Consider the following 25756-nt stretch of genomic DNA (forward strand, 5'->3'; position numbering starts at 1 on the left):
AGCTGTCCCGAAGGACTGAAAATCCATTTCACAGGTGAATACTTCTTATTTATCTTGAGTGTCTCTTTCCAGTGTTTGGACTAGCGAAACCAGAGACATGCTTATTTCGGATGTTCATTTAATGGTACGCATAGAACAAGGCACAACAGGTCGCTTGCACACAACTGGGGGTTGGAAACAGGGACCAGATACAAGTAGTACCACACAAACGTCCCGTCCACAAGACAAGAGTGTTGTTATAGCTCATCAATGTTACACATTATGTATCAGGGATGTTGTCTAATGGCCCCGGGGACCTGCCCTTATGAACAGGTTATCCGCTCTCATGCTTAGCACCTTTAATTGGAAGCATTAAAAAGAACACAGAACAGAAAAGGTGAGGTGTAAGGTAATTTGATACTGTCAATGTACCATTCGTCACTGCCATTACAGACAGAGCGAAAAGGTAATACACGTAGTGTACCTGTCGCATTCAACCCATTAGTGAGACAGCCATTTTAGTCCTATCATATCTTTAAAAAGTACATGATTGTACAGAGTTGGGTTTAATAGTTAGTGAATCCAGATGTTCTTCCAGTCACTGAAACATAACCGACCGTTACCGAATTTCTATCCACTTGCAATTGCTTGAGTAACTGCTAACGTTACCTTGCGTAATTATACAGATCATGTGAGGTATCAGACAGCTATGAAGTTATGAAATGCAGTCACCGTTTTGGAGCAAGCCAAGAGTTCGTGCTTTGTAGTTAACTGAACAAAGTAACGCCCATTACTGTTTACACCTGCCAAGATGGCAGCCTCGATACCGTTCTATTCTGGACGCAGGAGAAACCGTTAAGACTACAGGATTTGCGAGACAAAACACGAAGTTGGACACACCTTTCACATTCCTGTCGATTTAGGTCACTCCTGAATAAGGAGATAAAGATCTAGAGTAATACAATTTCATCATGATCAGGGAACACGTTGTGATTATCATAATTATTTCTGCCTTTTTCTTTGCTTCAACTGAGGACCTTTAGTTGCTGAATCCACAACTCCGGTGTCAAACTACGCCCTTCAACAAGTCGTGGAAACTTCGTCTTCCATAGAAAACAAAGGTAGGTGTGGCTCTGATAGCGGATTAGTAAATCAATTAGTTTATAAATACTAGCAGACTGGCCATTTCAGGTGAGTTGAGGCCGCACAACAAACGGTCGCACATCATACGTGTTCCGGGTGGGTTTGCGACGACAAGGCTACACCCTCAGATAAAACTACAACTCAACACCAGGATTGGGCGCACGGTCGGATCACTAACTGTAACGTTACATTCGACTTCCTTTCACTTTGACGAGGGTAGTTTTCACAGTTTTGATAGTTGACCTATTAATTGTGTTTGACGCGATAAGTTATATACACGTACTACATTTCATAATGTTATCAATTTAGGTTTTTAATATACCTGAGGTCGTGACTTAAAGTTGTAGGAGTTGTATGGAAATATGTTGACAACATTTTGGAGAAACACAATGTAAACCTTGTCACGTTTCTACCACTGAAGATGACCTTACTGTACAGTAAACGTGATAACCTCAGAAATGCACAGCAGTAACCCAGTATTAACTGTTACATTCCAAGCAAAGGGGCAGTAGCGAGCGTTGGCACAACAGGAGGCGTCGGTAAGCCATTCCCGTTCACGCGACATTGCGCACCTTTTGTTATTCTGGAGGCAAACAGTTGCTTAAACTTTACTCACTGAAGCCTACTATTTGGATTGCTACCATTGGCAGTGAGCGTCGTTGGCATAGTTTTCCTTAATACTTCTCGCTTCTCTATGACAAAGGTGTATAGCATTCAGACGCTTTTTTCGACGACTACGAAGTCATAGTACGCCTAAAGTACCTGCCCAACAATGTCGGTACCGTCGCCATTCTCGTAACTATTGGAAGTGTTGAAATATTCAAAGTGAGACGGAGAATGTGACAGGAGGCTGGTCTCCTGTTACACTTCCCTCCCATTCCGCGTGAATAACTCATGAAGCACACCGATGCTGTTGTCTCTATGTCTATGAAAATTGCCCCACTGGCATACATGGAACATTTACTTTGATGAAGAGTCTCATCTACGATATTTCATTACTCAAGACGTTTTTATATCGTATTTTTATATCGCTACTTCGTTTCCGACAACTTGTACACACCTGGCGCCCTGTTGACCTTGATGACGACACACACAGCCACACACGTATTTAAAGACACGGCGGCATCACGAATAACCCTGTCAGACAATAACAACTCACCATTTTTATTAGGGAAAATGTCTGAAGTAGATATCAAGTGGAAGTAAATATGAACATAGGGCACAAATTTCAACAGAAAATTGCAAAGTCAAATGGTTATAACACTTTGTGACAGGTTACGTTAACGTTATTGTAACAGTTACGCTTGACAAACAAAGTCGTGTATTATCAGGTCAGTGCATAAATGTGTAAATCACAACATGCTGCGCTACGAGACAGTCACGTACTGACTCCGGATGGCAGGTAACCCCTGACTTCTGTGTCAATCAATTATCACATGTCAGTCAATGAATATTTACTAGGTGTTATCGGTCTTCGGTAGTCCATCATTGGGCCATCATTGTTGTCGTTATCTTATCATCTTTTCCTTCGCAAGTGACAAACAGAAATCTTCTTGACACCTTGCTCAATAGTATTGCTCTGTGGACCACCTGATGATCATGTGGCTGTGATGTGGGGTAGTATTAGAAGAACACCTGTACAGCTTTGTGTCAAATGAAGAAGTGTAATCCGTACATACCTACTCATTAGACCATCTTCTGATCATTATCACTCTATGCAGACTCACGGGGGAAACAAATACAGGTCACCCTTGCTTCTGTATGTGTGTTCAGTGACAATGTTGACAACGTCACTGTCATTGATATCTATTCATTTATTCGTTGACTTGTGTTAGACACATATCAACACAGTAGAATGTGATATGCACTTGGTTGTCAATATATTGATGTGTAAATACTGAAACATCCTAACCCCTCCCCATAGGCAGACCCGGTAGGCTTGTTGTTTCATAATTTCCCGAGACAGTGGTTCACAAACACAGTTGTAAGTTGTCGCGCCAGGGCACACCCAGACGCTACAAAGTACTGTGACATTTACAGACAACAATAGAACAGGTCGCCTCCACCTGACACGGACCTATATTTGTGATCTAGTTGATATACAATCTGTCTTCTGCCTAATGTATCGTTAAGGGGACGTACCTTGGGGCCCTGGTTGGGTGGGTGGGAAATTCTCACAAGATATGCGCACGCGCAGGTGGACTATTTCCGATGTGCGCACGCGCAGGTGGAATATTTCCGATGTATCCGTGGTGAGCTCGTTTTGAATGAAGAGGGGCAAAACCAAACCCACATCGTCGGTAGTGAGCCCGGTAAAGCCTGACAGAGCGGTTTGTATGTAAGTATTGGTAGGGTACTTGTTGTTGGTAAGGCCACAGACATATAAAAGGAGTCTGAGGTACATTTTAAATGCGCAACTGGCTTACGGGTCCTGAATGCTATTCCGCCGGTCTGTTTAGTTATGATGTCACATTTTATCACGATTGTGAGCCATTTTTGACGCCGTCTGCACGGTGTATGATGGCTCTTAACGATGACATTGTCCTACCGACCTGCCTACGGACCTGACATGGTCGATAGTAGTACCATTCGTGGTGGTGGTGGTGGCTTGTTAGGTAGACACTATTAGAAATCTACAGCCACATACAACAGCACAATATGTTGCATCAAGTGATAACGTCGTGTACATAGGAAGATGTCATTTTTGTGTGCCTTTTTCATGTTCTAGGATGGCTTGCCTCTTACGCACCTGCTGGCTGTTAGCAGTCGTTCTCCTCCACTGCCCATGGCTAACACAAGCAGGTACGTTTGTCACCGGTGCATATCACTACCGAGGGCGACATCACTACAATGCATTTACTTATTTATATCAGTCGTAAGAAACTTTGGCTACTAAAAATTATTATTTAACAGCAGGTTCCATTGGGTTAATCAGTCACTGGATAACAAATTAATTTCTGTAACCAATTGTCTTCGCCTGATCGACGTTTCAGTAATCTCAATATTGACTGGTTATACTTCGCACTACGGTAAGGGCGGAGGAAGGATATAAGCTCGGTCACGTTTGCGTGATCTACTAACATGTGTGTTCTCATCTTTCATTTGCCACATTGCGTTTCATGCAACTGATGCACCTAGCACACGAATAAAACGCAAACATATCATTCCTATATATATAGTGCTTCTATCAGAAGACGAGCTCGTGGCGGCCCGTCATTTCATCAAGCCGGACGATGTGATATTTGACCCCTTCAGTCCAACCCCGGAGGTTACGCTACCGTGCAACTCAACAGGAGAACAGCCGCTCACTTACAGTTGGAGAAAGGATGGCCAACTATTAGATTTGGTGAGGAGATCCACTTTGTCTTTCTATTTATTCATTGTGCTAAGCTTAAGGTATGTACATGTACCATTGTAATCCCTGAGAGTTTTAACCAATATTCTTTTAGTCTGTGGTACACGTAGAATTTTTTGTTTGTTTTCTTTGTTCTGCATACCCGGTAAACCGCCTTTAGGGGTTACATACCGTTCAGTTGTAGTTGTACAACAGGTGCAAGCTGCATAATACCATACGTGACTCACTCACACCGAGATGGACCCCTACTCTGTTCAATACGTATGATGGGACCTGCGACTTGACGTCCCATCCGAGGGATTATCCCTAACAGAAGCTAAGTACTCATTTGTACCTGAGTAGAATGAGCAAGTAGGATTAAAGTGACTCTCCAAAGGGCACAGCTTTAGGGCCTGCTAGGTATGTTTATATAATACTAATTTCATCGTCATCTTTGTAATAGAATTCTCGACAACCACCATACGTGATGGACGCTGGCGCATTGATAATCCAGAGACCAGAGAAGACCAAAGATGAAGGAGTTTATCAGTGTGTGGCCGAGAACGACTACGGCAAGGTTATCAGCAGACAGGCTAATCTCACTTTTGCCTGTGAGTCGAGCTATATTGCATTATCATCACACTTTAACCAGTTTGTTGATTTTTATATGACGGTGTGAAGAAGTACTCGTACATGAAGGTAAAATGGAGAACGAAGATCTGGCGCTCACAGTGTTACTAAAAGTAACGACTCTACAACTTTTTTTCTTCAGATTCAGACCCGTTTGCTCAAACTCCACGCCCGCCTGTATCCGGAAGTGAGGGCGAAGGTGCGGTGCTGCGGTGCCAGAAGCCAGACGCATATCCAGGTACTTCACTACATCGATGGATTGAATTCATGTTCCTGTCTAGGCTCTAATATTTAAGTTGTGCTTTCCTACAAATCTACAAACCTAATTAGCTAACCAACCAACCATCAAACAATCCATCCATCAAACTGAATGTTAAAACTTATAGGTGAACTGCAAGTACATGTAGTTGATAAGCTTGAAAGCTCTTACTGATATCATGTCGTCCAATATCATAATCCATCACCACTGTATTGTGGTTAATCATTTATCCCCTCGAATTTCTCGTTACAAAAATTGCCTGCTTCAATTTCTTTCCAAGTCTTCAATGAACAATCCCACTGACTGAGGTACGAATGGACATGATAGGGTACGAATGGACATGATAGATCAGCTCAGGTGTCAGTATGGTTATTCTCTAATACAGCAGTAAACAATATGCTTTGTCGTTTGCACGCACACCTCCAGGTCTCATGTTCTTCTGGGTGGAATCAGGCTCGCTAGACCCGGCCTTCGCAGTAACCAACCAGCGGGTGTACGTGTCCCAGAAGACGGGGGACTTGTACTTCGCCCGTGCTGAGCCGAACGATCCCGGAGACTACCAGTGTGTGTTGCGACTGTCAGTGGACCCGACGTCTCCTTTACGCCACCTCAGCCCAACAGTCTCATTCTCGGTTGCAGATCAGTGTACGTATTTTAGTACGTGAAGAATGTTGCTGACGCAGTGCTGTCCCGCGATACTACATGACCCTGAGAGCAAAGATTATCTGAGTCTTGCTATGGATATTCCAAACGGCAACGCATTTCTTTGGCTATCGTTGTCACAAACCACTTTTGATAACACGTTTTAGCAACCTTCAATTGCCATGGTAGTTAACATATATTTTCTAGTATGCACTGTTAGAATATCTAAGTTATGAGTAGTTAGTAAATTGAGGCATCGCCACGTGTTTTTATCTTTAGCCCCGCCCCAATCGGCGCCCAACCTGGTTCTTTACGAGGGGGACTCGATAACGTCCGTCATCCATGCCGTCGTCTTGATGGAGGGCTTCGCCTACGGAAAGTGAGACATTTTCCTCACATTCTCACTCTCGGATTTGCACAAGGGCAGGGCCATATTGCATTATTACCATCGAACTGAAATATGTACTAGACTTGTAAACTAGATTTTGCTTTTCACTCCAAAGACGATTGCTTTTAGGCGCTTCCTCTTTTACATACGAGTCTCAATTACACTACGTTCTCATACCGATTCTGTTCTTCTGCAAAGCCCCATACCAACCTTGACGTGGCGGCGTCTGGACGCGCAAGGCAATGAAGTTGCTATGCCACCAGCTAATAGACTGGCAATGGAGACCTGGAACAGAGCTTTGACCATCTCCAACGTTCAGCGGGAAGACGCGGGCTTCTATGAGGTCACCGCTACCAACAGTCTGGGGACACAGTCACAGATAACTCAACTCTTCGTTAATGGTAACTTCTTACATACCATTGAAGTGTTGATTCACTACAAGCACCGCATTAATTTATGATCAATCAATCTAATTTTCTCAATTTACAATCCGGTTCTTTCGAAATTGAAGGTTACGTATAACATTTTTTTGGCACTTGAGAGTAGAATGAAGACGTTTTTTTCTCTTCTTTACTCCCTACAGTTGGACCCCAGTTTTCAAAGTCCTTGTCTGACCAGAACCACCGCCTGGATCTAGGGGAGTCTGTGACGTGGGACGTCGCCTGGGATGTTGGGGATACCACAGATCCTGTGGACGTCGTCTGGCTACATAACGCCGAGGTTTGTGGTCCATATTTCCAAACAAATCAACATTCAAGTGAAACGAACAAAAACAGGGAAATTATAGGCAACTATCACAGACATGCAACAGAATTCGATGTCCAATGATCATATGTCTAAGAAGTTGTCAAAGACACATCCATTGCAATTGAACTTCGTGAATAGTTTCAGGTGGTATCATATATGTCGGTATGATATTAATAAGCACATTCCAATACATCTACCTACCTGTGGCAGTAGGGCGACTGCCCAAACTTAAGAAAAGGTAAGAAGAAGAACTTGGATGTATACACGAAGTTCTAGTATGATAACAACATAAACCTTGTTTGTATGTAGATTCTAACGGAAGGAGGCAGATACAGGATGACGCAATCCGGTAACACAGCGTCACTACAAATCACCGACCTGACCGAAGAAGACAGCGGCGCCTATCAGTGCTCAATATCAAACCTTTACGGCAGGACAAGAAGCTCCGCAGAACTTCACTCAGGAGGTAACGGTTTTGCATGGAAAGAGATACAAGCTGGCTTATAGATCAAAGCTGAGAGCATGACGCAACCAGGATTTGAAAAACACCTTATTGCTATCTAGCAGCCTATGTACCGTCCCTATCAGTGCAGGCTAGCTCCCACACTAGTGTGCAGTATGAAAGCTATCGCGAACTAACTAGAGGATGGCACCTACATTTATCATCACAACTGTAGCTCACCTACCTAAAATGTGGCCTCTCTTTCAATCAATAGTATTTTTCATAACACAAAACCAAAAGCATTTGATAATGCCCTTACTGAAACCAAGCAAGTGGACGACATTTTTCAAGAAGTTGAAAACGCTCAGCACTTTCAAGAAGTTTATAGTTATAAAGAGCACTGAGCCATGGCAATTTATTATGACCCAGTTTTTGATTGCTTACAGATGTACCCTCGATACAGGTACATGGGCTATCAGGGTTTGATGTATAGCAACCTGAAGGGATATTTCGTTCTTTCCAGCCCCATCCTATGTGAGAAACATTAGACTGACAGACAGTGGGGACGATTACGCTGTGCTAGACTGGGACCCGCCCCTAGGCTACGACGGTGACGACATAGGCGGGTATCAGGTGCAGGCCATCCCGAAGAGTGGAGGAGACACGAGGACCATCGATGTCGGTCCTGCGGAGACAACAGCGCGGATTGATGGGTTAAATGGCGACTCGGGTGGTTACACATACCGGGTAAGGCAAATTGTCGCAGAATAAGTTCACCAATGGGATGAAACTACGCATATACAGGATATATAAATATGTGGAAGTTTTGAAGGAGAAAATAAGGTGAAGGGGACTGATTTTTTTATTGCGTGGTCTGTGTGTTATGCCAGAGACATGTCTAACTTCACAGGGAGCCATTGCCGATAGATGTTACGATTCGGGAACAAGAAGCCGCTTACTCAAGAACTTCATTATTTTGGTCCTCCGTTGGGCAAACCAGTCAAAGATATGGGCCTGTAGATCCCTTCCAACGTTTTCGTCTTTTTATTTTAAAAGATACAACAGATACTTCATTCTTCCCAGGTTCGTGCGAGGAGCACTGGAGGTACATGGGGTCCATGGACGACATTTCGTGAGGACCAGGGTGGATCAGGAGCCAGAACTGCAGAATCCACCAGCCAACTGCTGACCTGGCTACTTCCACTGCTGATCGTGCTTCTGTTGTTGCTGATCCTACTGGTTAGATATTTCTTCATGCGTTCCAAAACATTGTATACGATACATGTACATGCACTTCCATACTGATGTAGGGGAAATGTTAAGAGAATATTAACAGACAGCCACTGACCAAGTGGCAAATGTGTTGCACTATAGCCCAATTTTCTCCACATGTCTGTGGAAGCTTAGGAAGACGTGTGAAACAAAATTTGATATTCTTTTCTTGACCTGTCCATGGAGAACATTGAGATTTTGAGAAAATTACAGACACACAAATTGCTCCAGAAAATCTACCAGTCTGCAGCAAATCACGACACTACGACTAGAAACGATCGACTCTCAATGTGCTTTATACTAACAATAGTATTGTTTTTTTCCACAGCTTAGTGCAGACAAAATTTCATAATCACGAGATGCCTCTCTCTCTTCTTGTTATTTCCATTGTATGACAGCTTAGCAATGCAAGACCATAAAAAACGAATTTCAATATTTTTGATACTTACTGTCGTCGATCATCTAGTGTTGTTGCTGCTGCCTATGGCTGGGGTTGTGTGGGAAATACTGCCCCTGTTGCACCTGCTGGACCTGTTTCGACCGGACGGAATCCAAACACTACAAAGGTGACCAATTAATAGAGAATGTGCCTAATTACAAGAACTGATGGTATTCTTTCAGTAGGTAGTAAATTTTGACGTACAAACAAAGGTATTGATGTGACTTTTTTTTCATACAGCAGTGTTTCAACATGGTCATTCCAAGAATATACTCATTTCTTTAAAGTGTCGTCACAGGCGCTTGTGGCTTTCTATAGCTACATTGTTGCTGTATATGAAAATGCTGCCATTTGTCTATTGCAGCTATGAGAAGAGATCACCAAGAGATGCTGAAGCTGTACCGACTTGATGCTGTTACACACGTGCAAAATCCCGACAGGATTACCGCGTTCCTGGCCTCCAGGAAGGTGCGGCTCCCAACTGGCATGAGCCCCATCAAAAAGTAAGGCATGCGTGTTTACGTTATGGGAATGCACAACATTGCAGAAAACCAAAACTAAAATTTGTGTACTTAACCTGTCTGCCAGGATATGTATTGTTAGGTCAGTGCCCTCACGACAGCAGGTGTTTTCCATAAGCGCCCGATTCAAAACTCAAAGCTGATTCTCGTGGCCACAAAAAGTTCAAGTCTCTAGACTTTTCTCAACAGCCTTTTTAAAATCCGTTTGCGAATAAACTTGCGATTACACTGGTGTTATCAGTATCTTTGATTGGTCACATTTGATGCACGTATTTCAGGCCACGTACTCGAGAAGATCGTAACAAGGTGCTCCTGGATAACCTGACGTTTGGAGAGGATGATGCCTTTGAAGGATACTGCGCTGCACTCAGGGAGGAGGAGAAGCTGTACTGGCTGGCAGACACCTTGGAAGGATCGGGTATTTGACTAATCTTGCCGGTTATTGAAGTATAGAAGTTTTAAAACATCTAGTAGAAATTGGTAGTTGTGCATTCAATTTTCCGCTGAAGAAATGCATTTTTTTCTAACCACCAGGACTGTCTGTTGACCTTCGCGAGCAGCTGATGCGACATCAAACTGTCCTGGTTGAAAAGATGGACCCTGATATAACATTGGCCCATCTCTCCAAGCAAAAGGTAAAAGTTTCAGAAATTATAGAATTTGCTAAAACAACATTTAATTCAATGAGACACGACCTTTTGTCTCACATGGATCTTCATTGCCAAATAAAGAGAAGAATACTTTATATCAATTTTGCCTGCTTGGTGTTGATGTATAACAATCATTATTTGACATGAATCCATATGATACGTTGCTACCATCCATGGTTGTGGCGTTTAAATGTCGCGTCATATAAAATGTTTTTGTCTTTTTTGCTATTCCAATGAACAGGTCTTCACCGACGCCATGAGTGATTATGCGTCGAGTGCAGACTCGCGTGAGGAGAAGAACAGGCGCATTGTCCACCTCCTACAGTCACGTGATGACCCTGACTTCTTCACGTTCTGCGGAGCCCTGAGGCAGAATCAGAGCCAGGCTCACCTAGCGGACCTCCTGCAAGGTACAACATTGTTTTCTCAAGTTCTCTTCACATCGCTATCGTGTTCAATCATATGCATCTTTCATCTAAACAATATAGAATCATCACTTTTTCCATACTAACGTTTTCAACAGAACCTCACGTTATCTTTTCGCGACAGTCACCGGTGAATTCGAAGGCCCGGGATGTAAGGACATAAAAGGTATACACATGTGGCTAACGACATTAACATCCATTTCGAGACTGGCCATCATTGCAAAAGCGACATTTTGCATTTCAGAAGAAGGACTGGACCTAAACAAAAGCGTGCTGCTGGAAGAGAAAAGCATTGACAACGCAACGAAGGCGTACAGTGAATTGGACAGCAAAGGTTACCGTCAGGAAATTCACAGGGAAACACACCTCTTCACCCACACATCTGGTTCGTACAAGGCCCTGAATCCATTTCCGCTCTCCTTCCTAAAGGCTCTGGCAACATCTCAACTTCATGTTTTCTCTTTAGTACCAATCGTTAGAATGAGTTGCTTTGGCTAGCTAAAAGTGGTCCTATGACAATCACATATACCTTGTTGCTAGTATGAATGTTCAAGAACTAACTTAACGTTAACCTCACTCATTCAAAGACATTATCATCAGAAATGAAACTGATAACTAATTGCTAATTCGATCACTTATCGTTTGCGCTAGCTTGAATGATGACTGGTGTTTTAAACAAGCTCTGACCAAAATGGGATTTGAAAGTTTGCTATTCACGGGTTACAAGCATATGGTATAAAATGCATTGGCGTCTTCAGGTAAATGTGATGTTATGCTGCAGCACGTGTATGGTATTTACTTTTCGTCTCTTCTTCTTTGCACCAGTAACGCAGACCCATCACATCAACGAGATGAATCAAGGGAATGGTGCTGTCCAATGGCAAGGTACAGTATGACCCTGAGACACATTATGTATTATGTACAGCATAAGATCAATCAACCGCACCGGAAAGTGTTGCGTCAGTATCAAAATCCACAATGTACAGCCGGTATCATTCTGCCTTTGCTGATAGAATGCCTTGTTGTTTTATAAAATGATCTAATGCTTCTTATGACATCACCCAAACTCCACTATCAACTTTGATATTAAAGATAGAATGTGGTATAATGACTATTGCTACGGTTTGGTTGATCAAGGAATGTACTTTGCATTGTCTAGTTTTACACAATTGACCACCCCGGCATAGTTTAGATACCATTTGTTAACAAGAAAGCTGGGATTTTGCACCTTGCAACTATATTCAATGGCTCTTATTTCCAGCAGCTGATGGCGGTGTCTACATTGGCGATCAGCGGAGGGAGGGAGAGCCCATACAGAGGCAATTGTCCCTGGCTGATCCGACCATCAGGTCAGGCGCTTCTGCGGTGGCCCGAAGAGGACAACCGGTCATATTGGAGGTCAACGGAGAAGGTGCGTCCCTTACTTTTATATGACATGACTCATTTTAGGTATGGGATATTATTGGGGAGATTAAGGCCATATGTATGATATTGTATATACCTACCGCACTATGTTCCCATAATTACATCATTATTTCATACAGTTAACAACGGCACAGAAACAAGCCGCACGGTTAGTGACTGGCCTAATTTTGGGGCTTACAATATTATGGAATCCTCGTACAGTTTGTTTCTACAGCGTTTTAACCGCTTTAAGTATGAAATAATGATGTAAATGTGGAAATACAGTGCAGTAGATGTCAATATCATACCGATTGCCTTATCCCAAACATCATCCCACTTTTAACGCTCCGATATTGCTTAGTTGTCTTTACAGACGAATGGAAAAATGCATTTTTTTATAAGTTGTCACCGTCAGTGTCAGGAAATATCAACCTCAGTTCTCTATCATTGCATGGGCGTGGTACAGAACGAAGACTTTCATGAGAAAACAATAAGTTTACATATACTTGACATGTGAGTTACAGATTGCTAGTGCCAGCACGGCATAAGCTTACTTTGGAAACGTTTCGATCACGACTGCTTTTTGTTTGAATTTTCAAGTGGACGATGCCCATTGGTTGCTGAACAACGGATCCCTGCCGGTGAACAAAGGCATCCACGTCCGTACGTCCGGTCTGACCCACGAGCTGAAGATAGACGGCATGACCCCAGACCTGGCAGGCACCTACACCTGCCAAGGTACCACACCAGATGGGGCCATGTTGTCATGTGATATCAGGATCACACTGCTGGACCCTTACCCATCTCTGTAACAGAACAATGTTACCACGATGTGATTTTCCATAAAAGCAACTACTAGTAATCTTGTTAGACTGCTGGAGGTTAGGCCCTAAACAAGGCAAGGCTTTGCCATTGATAGTGAATATTGTCTGCATATCATACGCAATTCTACAGATGTAGAAATACAAGACTGTACGTACATTCTTCGCATGTCCTTATGATTTGATGATCGATAAAAGTTACAGAAGAGAACAGTACAGAATGTGACATTTAAAAAAAAAATTCATTTTTTTTACTTAATGTATGGTAACACGTAACAAGACCACTCAAGGTTACGGGTTACATTGTAACTGAAACAGCAACTCTTAGCCCCAGGTCAGAAACATCATGATTAAGACCAGCTCAATTGCTCACTGTGAGTGAGGACTACTAGTAACTGACCCAATAGGCGAAGCAGGGGTTACGAGGGCTGCTCGGGAGATTCCCTATCCCATTTTTCATTACTACAAAAGTGACATAACTACTAGTTCAAACAACACTATGCTAACAATAAAAAAAAACGTATGCTAACAATAATTACACAGAAATGCCATGGATCCTGACTAAAATCAAACAAGTGATACAAAAGAATCCATAATACTAAAGCAAGAAAAGGAACATAAATGAAATGATATTAATAAATACCAATCAATATATAAAGTTGCTGATTTTTATAACCAAGAAAATCATAAATCATTCTTTATTCATAGATATGTATACATATCCCAGGTCACGTGGGTCATTACTGACCGAACGTGAAGGAGGTACATTAACAGGCTGACACAGGATGTTACATAGATAATATTGCACAGTGTAAGTGTTGTTCGTAAAATCATTACATTTCACAGCTGTCTCAGTTACATTTAAAATCACAATGGTTTTATTTTTTAGTTATCAAAATAATGAACAAAGATTGTCTACTCAACATATGGTACTATAGAGTGCAGGCATAGTCCTAGTGACATATGATTTATACTTCGAAGGTTTCAATCCAGTTTTGTATTGGCTGGCCATAAGGGTTGATCAGTTCTATACACAACCGAATAAACCATTATGAGAAGCAACCGTGGATCACTGATTTTATATATTACCTTCGCCAAGAAGGTTATATTTTCGGTAGCGTTTGTATGTTTGTATGTATACCAGATAGGTGTCAGATATGACGGGTACCAGTACATGTTCAAGAAGGTGTCCCTTGTATGCCTACTTTCTCGAACCAGATGTGGCGATAAAAACAGCGCCATAATGTCTCGACACCTGACAGAAAGGTGATCTTGTTTACCCTTCGATAATGTTTCGTGTCTACACTTTGAAGGTGTTTTCGCCTGCCTAACTAGTTCGCCTAAGGACCCGACCGAAGGCAAAGGTCCAGACTGTCCCACCCTATGCCGAAATATGCTTTGCTTGGGGGTTTATCAAATCAAAGACGCCCGATACAGACATATGAGATTATATCCCAAACTGCCTCTGACAATTGTAACGACTTTACCTACGAGTTTACAAATATGAAAAATACGTTTGTGTGAGGCAAATAAATAATGGCCTACAATGTATTTGCGTTGTAGAACTCCAAACGACTCATGTCGACTACAGCGTAATCTCCACGCATGTTTTGGGACACGGGAGGCGATGTGTCACAGGGAAGGACAGCTAGGAAAACGTAACCATTCAGCCTCCCAAACATCTGCTTTGAGATAATACTGTAAATGCAGAAATTTTCTCGGTGCTTTTATGTTCGCGGTTTTCGCGTTGCAAATTTACCGCGAACTTAAAACCAGCGCGAACATTTTTTCCATGACAGTAACAGACTAAAGTACATGTTGCTACCGCGAACTTAAAACCACCACGAAGAGGCCTTTTCCTGCTACCGCGAATTTAATTAATTAAATCCCCGCGAACTTACAGCATTTACAGTAATTCACGCAGACTGAAAAAAATAGCCGCGGGGTTATGGGCGTATGGACGGGACGAGTGACATTTGTTATATCTTTAGAACGCCATACAATCATTTCTTTCATGTGACATTTTCACAAATATTTGCAGAAACGTAAATAGTAACAATTCAAAGTCATCATGAAAAATACGTCCCAACCATAAGCAAACTTTCTTACCAGCAAATTTGTGTCAAAGCCAGACAGTAATTACAAACTTTACAGATTTCCGGTAACGACCATTATATGCAGACGATGTCGTATAAAAGAAGACGCTACGTTATCATATGGTAACTGGAGGTATTACGTCAAAACAGTTGCTTCATGATTAATACTGCTTTAACTGTTCTCTTGCTTGCCGTATATTTCTAGGTTGGACCTATCTTGTTCTGTGTTTGGCCAATCTTGACGAATTTTTCAAAGTTGGGCTCGGGCCAATCTTGTTCTGGGTTGGGCCAATCTTGTTCTCAGTGCCAATCTTGCCATGAGCGGCTAAGGGGCAAGATGGGAGCGGAGCCGTGCCTTATTCCGGCCATAAATTTGCTTTTTTACGAGTCATGCTGACTCATGGCTTCATGATCATGCACCATTAAGAAACTGTGCCAGCGTTTGTCAAATAGTCACAGTTTTCCTCCGGAGACGGCCGAGAAGATCAATGCTCTCAACGAACGACGGAACAAACACACAAACAAACATTATCATATAATTTGCTGTGAATAAATGCGCATGTCCCAACTGACAACGAGCTAAATAAGTGGACTCCATTGTTCTACACAACGCTCCTCCCCTTGTTTAACAGGTTTGACGCATTCTTATTACGTTTACTTCATTGATATTCGTCACTGTCACTGTCAGATATCATTATCGGGGACGCTAACTCGAGTGGGTAGTCTGCGTCTGCCTGCTCCTAGAAGAGCCGTTCCTACAAGTCTCATCTTTACCGTCTACAAACCACCTGTCGATGTGACAATAGTAAGTGTAGTTGTATTTTCAGTCTGTATTTCACCTGTCCTATTTGTTGATAGCACTCCACTTGTGGCATTACCGGTCATATTGTGTGCAGAGTGCGTGTGTACGTTCCAGTTGTCTATAATCAATTAAGTAACAAACTCAATAGTTCCGATCTACACTCGAAAAAAATTATCTGCCCTAGTACGACGATCGACGTGCGGTGCACCAATGCGCGTCCTGGGACAAATTTTTGTCCGTGTAAAAAGCGGCAGTGGCGCTTGGCCTTGAGTGGACCTACGAAATACAGCACGGAATATACTCTCTTCTGGCCAACAGAAAAAGATCAAAGTTGGATTGTGATTTCAGGTGACATCGTGTTCAACGACTCAATAATACCTAACAAGTCGGTATGTACCACCAGAGTTAAAGTTCGTGTTTAAGTTCGTGTTTAAGTTCGTGTCACACGAAAAAGATGACACTACCTCTTATCATATGATAACTGGACACGGTGGTCAAATACGGGCTCAAAATCTCCCATGTCTAGCCGAATTCGAACCTTCTTCGATGATGTTCCATCTGACGTAATTCGAACGGAACCCGTGTTCTATTTAGGTCATCTGCGGTCATTGCAGGTAAAACCGTGCTTTCTGGCATTTTCCTCCCAACTAACTTGAATCAGGCGAAAAATATAGTTTTTAACCAATATAAACAATTTTCTGGACATTACATCTATGCTTTCACTTTGTTTGCAACCTGTAATATGTAACGAAGCTACTGGCGTTTTTGTTGGTGACCTTGAATATCATAAGTGTTGTTTACACCGGTATCAATAACACCCTCCCGCTCTCCGTGCGGCATGACATGCGTGCCAACATCGTTTAAGATCTCCACCAAGAATAGTCCAACATAACTCATTGACGGCTCAAAATGACCGCAACGGTTTTCCCGAGATTTCTGTTTTTGGGATTTTTAAAAAATGCCTTAGATTTTGAATTATTGGTAATTAAGTGCGAAAAATGCCATTTTTACGCATATTTTTGACTGTAACTTTGCTTAAAATTAAAAATTAAAAAATCCCAAAAACAGAAAGTTTTATTTGCCTCTCAGATGACGAAAAATATAAAAATCGAGAATTTGCCATGGCACTTGCGGCCCATCTTATCAAGAGTATGGTCAAATTGAAGGCCTTCCTAGAAACAGAAAAAAAAATCGTCTTTGGAAGCAAAATCGAAACGAAACAACTATCTCAATTCAAACGGGAAGATTCAGAATATCTAAAATTGCGAATTTAATCTTATTTTGAATACATTTTCCCTGTCATAAAATCTTGTTTATGTTGAAATATTTTACGGTTAGCAAATAGTAGGCCTCTTGTAACCCGATACTCTTTCGAACTCGCATAGCAACGGGAAAGAATACCCTAGCAACCGACCGCCGTGGGAGGTACTCCAGTACATACAATACGTCAAAACAGTTGATTCATGATCACTCAATACCTAAATTGTTCTCTTGTTTGCCGTATTCTTCTATGTTGAACCTCTCTTGTTCTGTGTTGGGCCGATTTTGCCGCATTCTTCAAAGTTAATGTTGGGCGCGGGCGCATTTTGGTCTGGGTTGGGTCAATCTTCTGGGGATGAATGGGCGTGGATCCGTGCCTTTTACGGGTCGTTTGATATTACATGTATTTCAAATCAAGTTCCAACTTGGTCCATTTTATGGCTTGTTAAAAAAAGAGGACGTATTGAGTGATAGCGTTTGTCAAATCATCACACGGGGTCGGCCGACAGGGACCTGCCCTAAAACATGTGCGTTTAACAGGATTAATGCTTTGAAGGAATGAACAAACAAACGAAAAAATATCAGGGCTTAGATGAACGGTGCTAATCAGTAAACTCGTTCAGAATTTAAACGGATATCTGAATTCCAACCGCCAGGGATTCAGACTCCTTGGTTGGCAAGCGAAAGTATTGGAGGTCACTACGGAGGATGATACTCAGGCTAAACGTATACCCATGGATGCTAAGATGCTAAAAAAAGAAAAAAATATGTATCTATGCATACCATCGTCATTAATGTTGTTTTTACAAAATAACATTGAAATACATTGTATACGTCTCTGGAAGGTTGCCATGTCCTAACTAGCAACGAGCCGAAAGAAGTGGACCTCATTGTTGTGCACATTGCCCCTCCCCATTGTTTGACGTCTTGATTTTACACGTTGGTTCATTAATATTCAGCACTGCTAGTGTACAAATGACTAAGACACAAATTTGTCCTCTAAGTCTGGCGCGGTACAATATTGTTTTGGATTGGGCCAATCTTGCCTTGAACTTCTTACAGGACGGATGGAATGGGAGTCGTACCCTTTTCCGGGTCGTTTCGCGGGATGCATTTCAAAGCATGTCCCAATTTGGTGAACACGAGTGATCATGAATTAACTGTTTCAGCGTTTGTCAAATCGTCACAGATTTTCTTCTGGGACGGCCGACAGGGACCTACCTTAATACATGCGTCCGACACGATTAAACGAACGAAGGAACGAATAAACGAGCAAATGGACAAACATAAGTTGCTGGGGAAAGTTGCGCGTGTCGTCCCAACTGAAAAGAAGTGGGTTTCATTGTTGTGTACAACGCCCCGTCTCATTTCAGCTGTCTCTAATGAATGAAGGGAAAAACTCACTCTTACTCGTAATGAAGTGTGTGTTTTAGATACTGTGTTACCATGACTACTGAAGGGTAAAATAGTTGAGATGTTAATCTGTTGCTATTTCTCTATTGTTTGCCGTATTCTTCTAGTAGGTTGGGCCTCTTTTGTTCTGTGTTGAGCCAATCTCGTCGCATTCTTTAAAGTTGGGCCCGGGCCAATCTTGTTCTAGGTTGGGCCAATCTTGCCTTTTCAATTGAGCGGCTCAGGGGCACGATGGGAGGCGAGCCGTACCTTTTTCGTGTCATGATCACTCAGATCATGACACTGTAGGGATACGCGCTGGTCCAGACTCCGTGGTTAGCAAGCGAAAGTATTGAGCCAGCGGTCACTACGGAGGATGATACTAAGCTTACCGCACCAATGCTAAAATGTTAGTGATTGGATCATTGTTTTATTTATTGATTGATTGATTGATTGATTGATGTCGAAAAGCTGACTCGGGTGAATAAGGTATTTAACGTCACTATCAATTGTGTAATATTGAAAAATATCGGAAAATATCGGAAAATATATCTGGATACATGTATACCAACTGGCAACGAGCCAAAAGAAGTGGACTTCGTTGTTAACGTTGTGCTCATTGTCCCTCCCCATTGTTTGACAGGTTTTGCGTCTCCATTTAACGTATTGGTTGATGTTCAGCACTGCTAGTGTGCAAATGATTCTGACACAATATTCTCGTATAAGTTGGGTGCGCGACAGTCTTGTTCTGGATTGGGCCAATCTTGCTTCGAGCGGCTTAGAGGACGGATGACATCGTGTAGAGAAAAATAATTCATGCTAGAAATACAAATGACAAATACACAAAACAGGTCAGGTCAGTTAATGATTTTATTTTTTTTTAGCATAGCATAACGTCAGTCTCAACATTCATGGGACATCATCAGTTCTACTTCATTACACCTTGCAAGTCCAATCAATGTTGTCATGCGTAAGTTCACAATAAACTTATCATATAGAAAAAATTGTATACAAATTACATAAGTCAACTCAGAGCATATTTTCACATCATACAGTACATATATCACAGCAAATTCGTTTCAGGTGTAATTAGCCGTGACAACGACACAATTATGCCAACGTATGTCGGTACACGTATAAATAGTTCGCAAGAAGTCCTAGCAGGAGATGTCGAAACGCGGCAAGAGTTCTCTCCGCTCCCTCATGACGGTCACCTGTCGGACGTACCCGGACAGCACCTGACGACACTCCCGCTCGAACCCCGACAGCGTGCCGCTCCCGTCTCCCCGCCGGATGTAGCTGTCCAGTACGGATGTGTACACGTCCGAGTCCACGATTTTCAGCTCGGCGATGGCGGCGTAGTTCCTGAGGGTCAGCTTGCCGAAGGGTTCATGTCTGCAGCCCTCAGAGACGGACAGCGAGCGGTCCTGTCTCAGTCGGTCCAGGATGCGTCCATACGAGTCGTGGATGGGTCTCAGGTCGGCGGATAGAGAGAAGTGTCCTGACCGGTCGGTGTCGGTTCGGCTGACCTTGGCGGTGGCTTCAGATGTCTCGTCTCCAGACCGCCGTCTCTTCCTGATGTTCACCGTACTGTCGGGACTGGCCGGGCGGGAGGACACCGGGGAGGAGGACGGTCTGGCGGAGGACCGAGCCGGTCTGGTCTGGCGGGAGGCTGTCGGTGACTGCGATGAGCTGATTTCACTCTCGTCGGTGGAGACGGGCGTGGACGGACGGCTGTGGTGCGGAGACCTCGCCATCATGACCCCGATGACCTTCTGGTAGCGATGCAGCATCAGCATGGAGACGTACAGGGCGACTCCTAGACGGCGGTGGCTGTGCATGACGGGGCTGGTGGGCGGGTGGAAGAGCTTGTCGCAGTTGTCACAAAGGCACAAGACTCTCTCGCGGTTGTAGGACACACAGACGGGGTCCAGGCAGACCCAGGCCGCCTGGTGGCCGCACCGCCCGCACAGGAACGACCGTGCCTTGGCGTCGAAGTCGTCGGCTCTCTTGGCGACCCATTCGGCTCGGGACCCGGAGTAGGAAGCGCTGAGGGAAAGGTTGTCTGTTCTCTCCATATCGTCACGTTCGTGTTGAAGTCTGTGGCAAGTCAGTCGATGTGCTCTCTGTGGAAACCGACAGAGGTATGACTAGAGCGCTTGTCGGGACAGGATTTTATAGGCGATTTTTCCGCCAAAGGTGATCGGAGGACAAAAGGCGGCGGGTTCGGACACGACAGGTGTCAGACGTTCCTGGGACATGTGTACTGAGATGCCGACCGTCCGACCGGTTGTACCGTCCAGCTTCTGCAGGCGGCGCAACTTTGAAGAGTTCAAGGTGGATTACAGAAATGGGAAGTCTTTGATGCTTTTGTCTTAAGCTTTATCTTTGATGTGTATTCTAGACAACATTCATACGTAAGATCTGTGCTTGTCCGATACACAAGACTTAATTTTGTTGAGTTGAAAAATGAACAGACACCACCAATGTGAAAGATGACAACAGTAAATAAACACTGGAAATGAAAAGATACAGAGCAATATAAGTCGCGTTAAATTTTAAAAGTTGGTCGTAAACTCTCCATCTGAAGTTAAGCTAATATATTGTATTCAGTTTGATAAAAAAGACATTCTTTCTAATTTTCATCTCAGTTTCCATCTGTTACCGTAGAATTTTGCTACTGTAGAATTTAGTCATTAATGTTTTTATTCAATGCTACAGTTTCTTAGTGTATTAATGTTACATGAAATGTATGTATACGTATTAATCGGGAACGAAACCACGCGTATCGTACTGTTTTGCAATTCTAATAAATCAAATCAAATATTTGCGAGTACATGCGTCTTGATCTTTCACCACCCATGAACACATTTCGTCGATTCTCTCAAACAAAAATATGCTGCTACCATTTCCTTAGTAAAATAGCTGACCATGCTCTTGCGCTGATAAATTTCCATGTTTACTTGAAATGGGTTAATTTAGAAATCGGTCAACTTTAGACAATGCATAGTTTTAGACACATCTTGGTGGATATTTTCGTCGACTCTAATGTTCTGACATTTGATGAAACTGATTGAAACACAAGGGAACATTTTCTCTAGGTACCAGACATACGCACATGTGTTTGTCGGATGTGTCCTTTTTATTGCCGCAGTTAGATGTGTATTCCAGACTACCTGTCGGAGTTTGGACAATACTGTCGTGTTCGTTAATGAACGACACATTCTTCGCATCTAACGATGTAATTGTCCAGACAAATACTTCCATTACTCCTCGACGTACCGACAGACGTCAGTACTTCCGCTGGCATTGTTAGATGTTACGTAACATGTATATAGTGTGTATCGGCATTGTCTTTACTTCGAGAAATACACACTGAGATGTCTGAGAGAAATTATACACTCGACTGTACTGAACCAAGAACACTTAACTTTGCCTTATGATATATGCATGTAGGCTTGAATTGAACCCAAGACCATTCTTTTGCTTACGAATATAAATGTATATATAGGAATATACAGATCACCCCCTTTACACTAGGGAATACGCTACGTGAGCTATTTGTGCTAGAAATACACCAAATTTAAGAAACTGTTCACCAAGCACCATAGTGGTCAGACATGTTCAAATTTTCATATTCGAATCTCTACACTCAAGTACTTTAAGAGAGATGGCGACATAAATGGTAACGTCTTGTAATACTGGGCTACTACGTTGTAGTAGATTGTTGAGGTAGAGTAAACGGATAGAAATTGTATTCTGTGGTAAGCTTTGGGTTTCAAAGTTCCTTTGAGATCATCTGCTTGTAAAATTACAAAGTTTGAAATGGAAGTGTTGTCTTGTTTAGGTTGGTCCAAGGTGCCCGTTGATGGATTCAGGGATAGTCTCATAATCCGTTGAGAAGTCGTAACACTGGAGAATACTGGGTCGTCTGGCGGGATGCATTTCAAAGCATGTCCCAACTTGGTCGATATTATGGCTTAGTGAACAATAGAGCATTTAGTAGGCATTGAGTGATAATGAAGTAACTGTTTCAGAGTTTGTAAAATCGTCACATTTTTTTCTTCTGGGACGGCCGACAGGGACCTGCCTTGATACATGCGTCCGACACGATTAAACGAAGGAAGGAACGAGCAAACGAGCAAATGGACAAACATGATCATATAAATTGATGGGAAAATTTCTGTTGCACGTGTCCCAACTGACAAAGGAGTGGGGTTCATTGTTGTGTGTAGCGCCCCTTCCCTTTTTTAGCAGGCTTAAGGCCCTTTTGTTATGTTTATTTCATTAATATTCGGCACTGCCACCGTCAGATATCATTATCGTGGTCGATATCTCGCATGGGTAGTCCTCGTCTGCCTGCTCCCAGAAGAGCCATTCTGTACACAGTGCATGTACACTTTAACACAGTGTTATTGTAAGTTTCAGCTATTTTAGTCAATTGATTAAGTGACAAACTCACTAAGATACCCCTACTAGTTAATTAAAAAATGCGGTTGTTAGATACGATGTTGCCATGCCTACTGAAGGAAATATTAGTTCGCATTTGTCTCTTCTGTCTTCGTAAACCTGCTTGTTAAACGTTCGTCTTTTTCATACAAAACGCTAGCCATGCAGGCTTGCTGTATAAAGTATGGCCAAAGCAGGATGGGTCTGTCTCGAAGTCGGTATTGCGAATCATTTACGGCCCCGTTCTCTTATGATCCATTGATTTCTTACAAAACATGAAACTGTTGATCTAGGTTGTCACAGGACAGACTCACGAGTAAAAAAAAACAGTTTGAATAAGGAGATGGTGGGAATGCCGATCGAAAAAAAAACGTATGAAAGGAAAAGGTCACGATTTTCCCCACCAACCTCTGCTTGGAGAGTAGGTGAAGGAGGCTACGGGGTAGGGACCTTCGGGAGCGGACCAAAGCGAACAAGGCTGGTCTCCAGGCTACATATATTTGGGTAGGTGGGGGGGTCATAAACGTTAATCGGAATGCCATAAACATCCTACCATCGTATCAGGGCTTTAGCTAGCTCGATTTTTTTTCCGTCAGCCAATTACAATCGTCGCGAAAACCGCGAAAATTAATTAGAAGGACTGAACTGAGACCTTGAAAAACGGGTTTTAATGAGATTATATCGTATGCGAAAGGGCGCCGACACACATTGTCAACAATCATAACAATAGCAAAACAAACAGTGTGTGGCTTTTACGGCCGTGGACAGCGTCCCCAAGCCACCTGTAGCTTCCACCAAGGATTTTTGTCCGTCAAGGTTGACGGATTGGTTTTAAAATTTTTCCGTCAGACGCAGCACATTTCCGTCAATTGACGGAAAAACGGACGCTGGCTAGACCCCTGCATCGTATGCACAAAAAAGGTGAGTGTTTGAACGTCAGTCAATCAACACCATCAAGACAAGGTGTATAAATGAACTTGTCACCAGCTGAGATTTTTACGTTCCGATGTCACCATGATAACAGCGTCAACAGAAAGATGAAGTTCTTCTTAAAAACCACATTGCAAGCTTCTTTTTTTATCTATCAGAACCTCATACCTTCTTTTATTATCAATCATTTCTTAACCGCACATCCCGGTACCAACACTCCCCACCCCAGGAAATCATTTATGTATATACGTTTATATGTATGTACGGTATGTATATACTTCCTCATCCGATAGAGCTCATGGATCAAATTTAACTCAAAACAGTCAAAACGGGAAATATCCGAATTAGTCTATACCACTGGGTAGCTGTAAACGGATTTATTTTTCCTTTAGGTTGAACACTTATTTCGTTATCAATCAGGAACCTGATATTTCTGAGGCGCGCGTCCCGCCACTCATTCGCCCTCACCCCGACCATAACGTACGGTATTACGGGACAAGTCTCCTAAGGCGCTAGAGCTTGTAGATTATGTTAAACCCAAGATAGGTGAAGTATATCTTAAACCCGGAAAGCCCATACTATTGGGTACATGTAAACGACCTCAGTTTTCCTTCACGTTGAATGTTTCGTTCATTATCGAACAGGACCCAGATATTTCTCAACCGCACATCCCAGCACATCACCGTTCCACGCCACCCCTGAACATACCGTACGATATGTAAAAGTTTCATGGAGTGTTAGAGCTCATAGATTAAGTTTTTCTCAAGATATTATTAATCAATATCGAGCACAAAAAGTCTACAATATTGGGTATCTGTTTACGACTTCGGTTTTCTTCATATTGAACATTTATTTGTTATCAATCAGGAACCTGTTGTTTCTGAGCCGCACATCAATATCTCCGCACTCATTCACCCACACGCCGACCATACCGTACGATATTACGGGGTACACTTCCAAAAGATGACCTATGGGTGAGCCAAGAGGATATACCCCCGGTACTCACCTAGTTATTCATATAGCTGACGATCAAATCATCGCGGCTCTGCCGACTGATAGGTATCTCAGGCTACACAGACTACTACTATATCCAAACCGGCTGCTGCCATCTGTCCGTTCTGTACTGTTTGTTGATCGTATAAGGATCTGGTGACATCTCCACGCAGATACCGGAGGCGGCGATAACAGCGCCATAATGTCTCGACACCTGACAGAAAGGTGATCTTGTTTACCCTTCGATAATGTTTCGTGTCTACACTTTGAAGGTGTTTTCGCCTGCCTAACGAGTTCGCCTAAGGACCCAACAAAAGAAAAGGTCCAGATTGTCCCGCCCTACGCCGAAATTGCTTTGCTTGGGGGTTTATCATCAAATCAAAGACGCCCGATACAGACACATGAGATTATCCCAAACTGCCTCTGCCAATTGTTACGATTCTAACTACGAGTTTACAAATATGAAAAATACGTTTGTGTGAGGCAAATATATAATGGCCTACAATGTATATTCCACATGACCGTCGTTTCCATGTAACATGTTTTATGCAGAATCCCAGTCTACGTTGCACGATTTGGGGAAATGTCCAAAATCCCCTTTCATATTGCGCTGTAGAACTTCAATTCGATTCTGCAACGTCATCTTCACGAACGCATTGGGGCACACCAGGCGATGTACCACAGGGAAGGACAGCTAGGAAAACGTGCAAATTTAGCCTACACAACATCTGCTTTGAG

General features: G+C 42.8%; 1 protein-coding gene across 2 annotated transcripts; it reads left to right on the forward strand.

The window, feature by feature from the left end:
• The first annotated feature begins 3338 nt into the window (after positions 1-3338).
• On the forward strand, positions 3339-13603 carry LOC118409246. 2 transcript variants are annotated; one of them, XM_035810113.1, is made up of 21 exons: positions 3339-3460; positions 3851-3924; positions 4302-4468; positions 4920-5067; positions 5229-5324; positions 5772-5990; positions 6267-6366; positions 6574-6776; positions 6959-7095; positions 7432-7588; positions 8088-8311; positions 8648-8803; positions 9303-9402; positions 9640-9778; positions 10075-10214; positions 10331-10431; positions 10688-10856; positions 11116-11256; positions 11697-11756; positions 12133-12282; positions 12876-13603. In XM_035810113.1, exons 1-21 carry the CDS (start codon positions 3390-3392, stop codon positions 13085-13087), a joined length of 2964 nt encoding a protein of 987 aa, XP_035666006.1. In that variant the 5' UTR covers positions 3339-3389; the 3' UTR covers positions 13088-13603. The 2 variants fall into 2 exon arrangements, with proteins under 2 accessions (XP_035666006.1, XP_035666007.1); XM_035810114.1 differs by having other exon boundaries at positions 12136-12282.
• The last annotated feature ends 12153 nt before the right edge of the window (positions 13604-25756 follow it).

This window comes from Branchiostoma floridae, chromosome 2 (assembly GCF_000003815.2).
Source record: "Branchiostoma floridae strain S238N-H82 chromosome 2, Bfl_VNyyK, whole genome shotgun sequence".
NCBI lineage: Eukaryota > Metazoa > Chordata > Leptocardii > Amphioxiformes > Branchiostomatidae > Branchiostoma > Branchiostoma floridae.

Excerpts from the sequence above, each read along its gene's own strand:
- LOC118409246 (XM_035810113.1), top strand. The coding sequence starts at position 3,390 with ATGAAGAGGGGCAAAACCAAACCCACATCGTCGGTAGTGAGCCCGGTA. Across the intron at positions 4,469-4,919 it reads ATGGCCAACTATTAGATTTG|AATTCTCGACAACCACCATA; the intron begins GTGAGGAGATCC and ends TCTTTGTAATAG. Across the intron at positions 8,804-9,302 it reads TGTTGTTGCTGATCCTACTG|TGTTGTTGCTGCTGCCTATG; the intron begins GTTAGATATTTC and ends TCGATCATCTAG.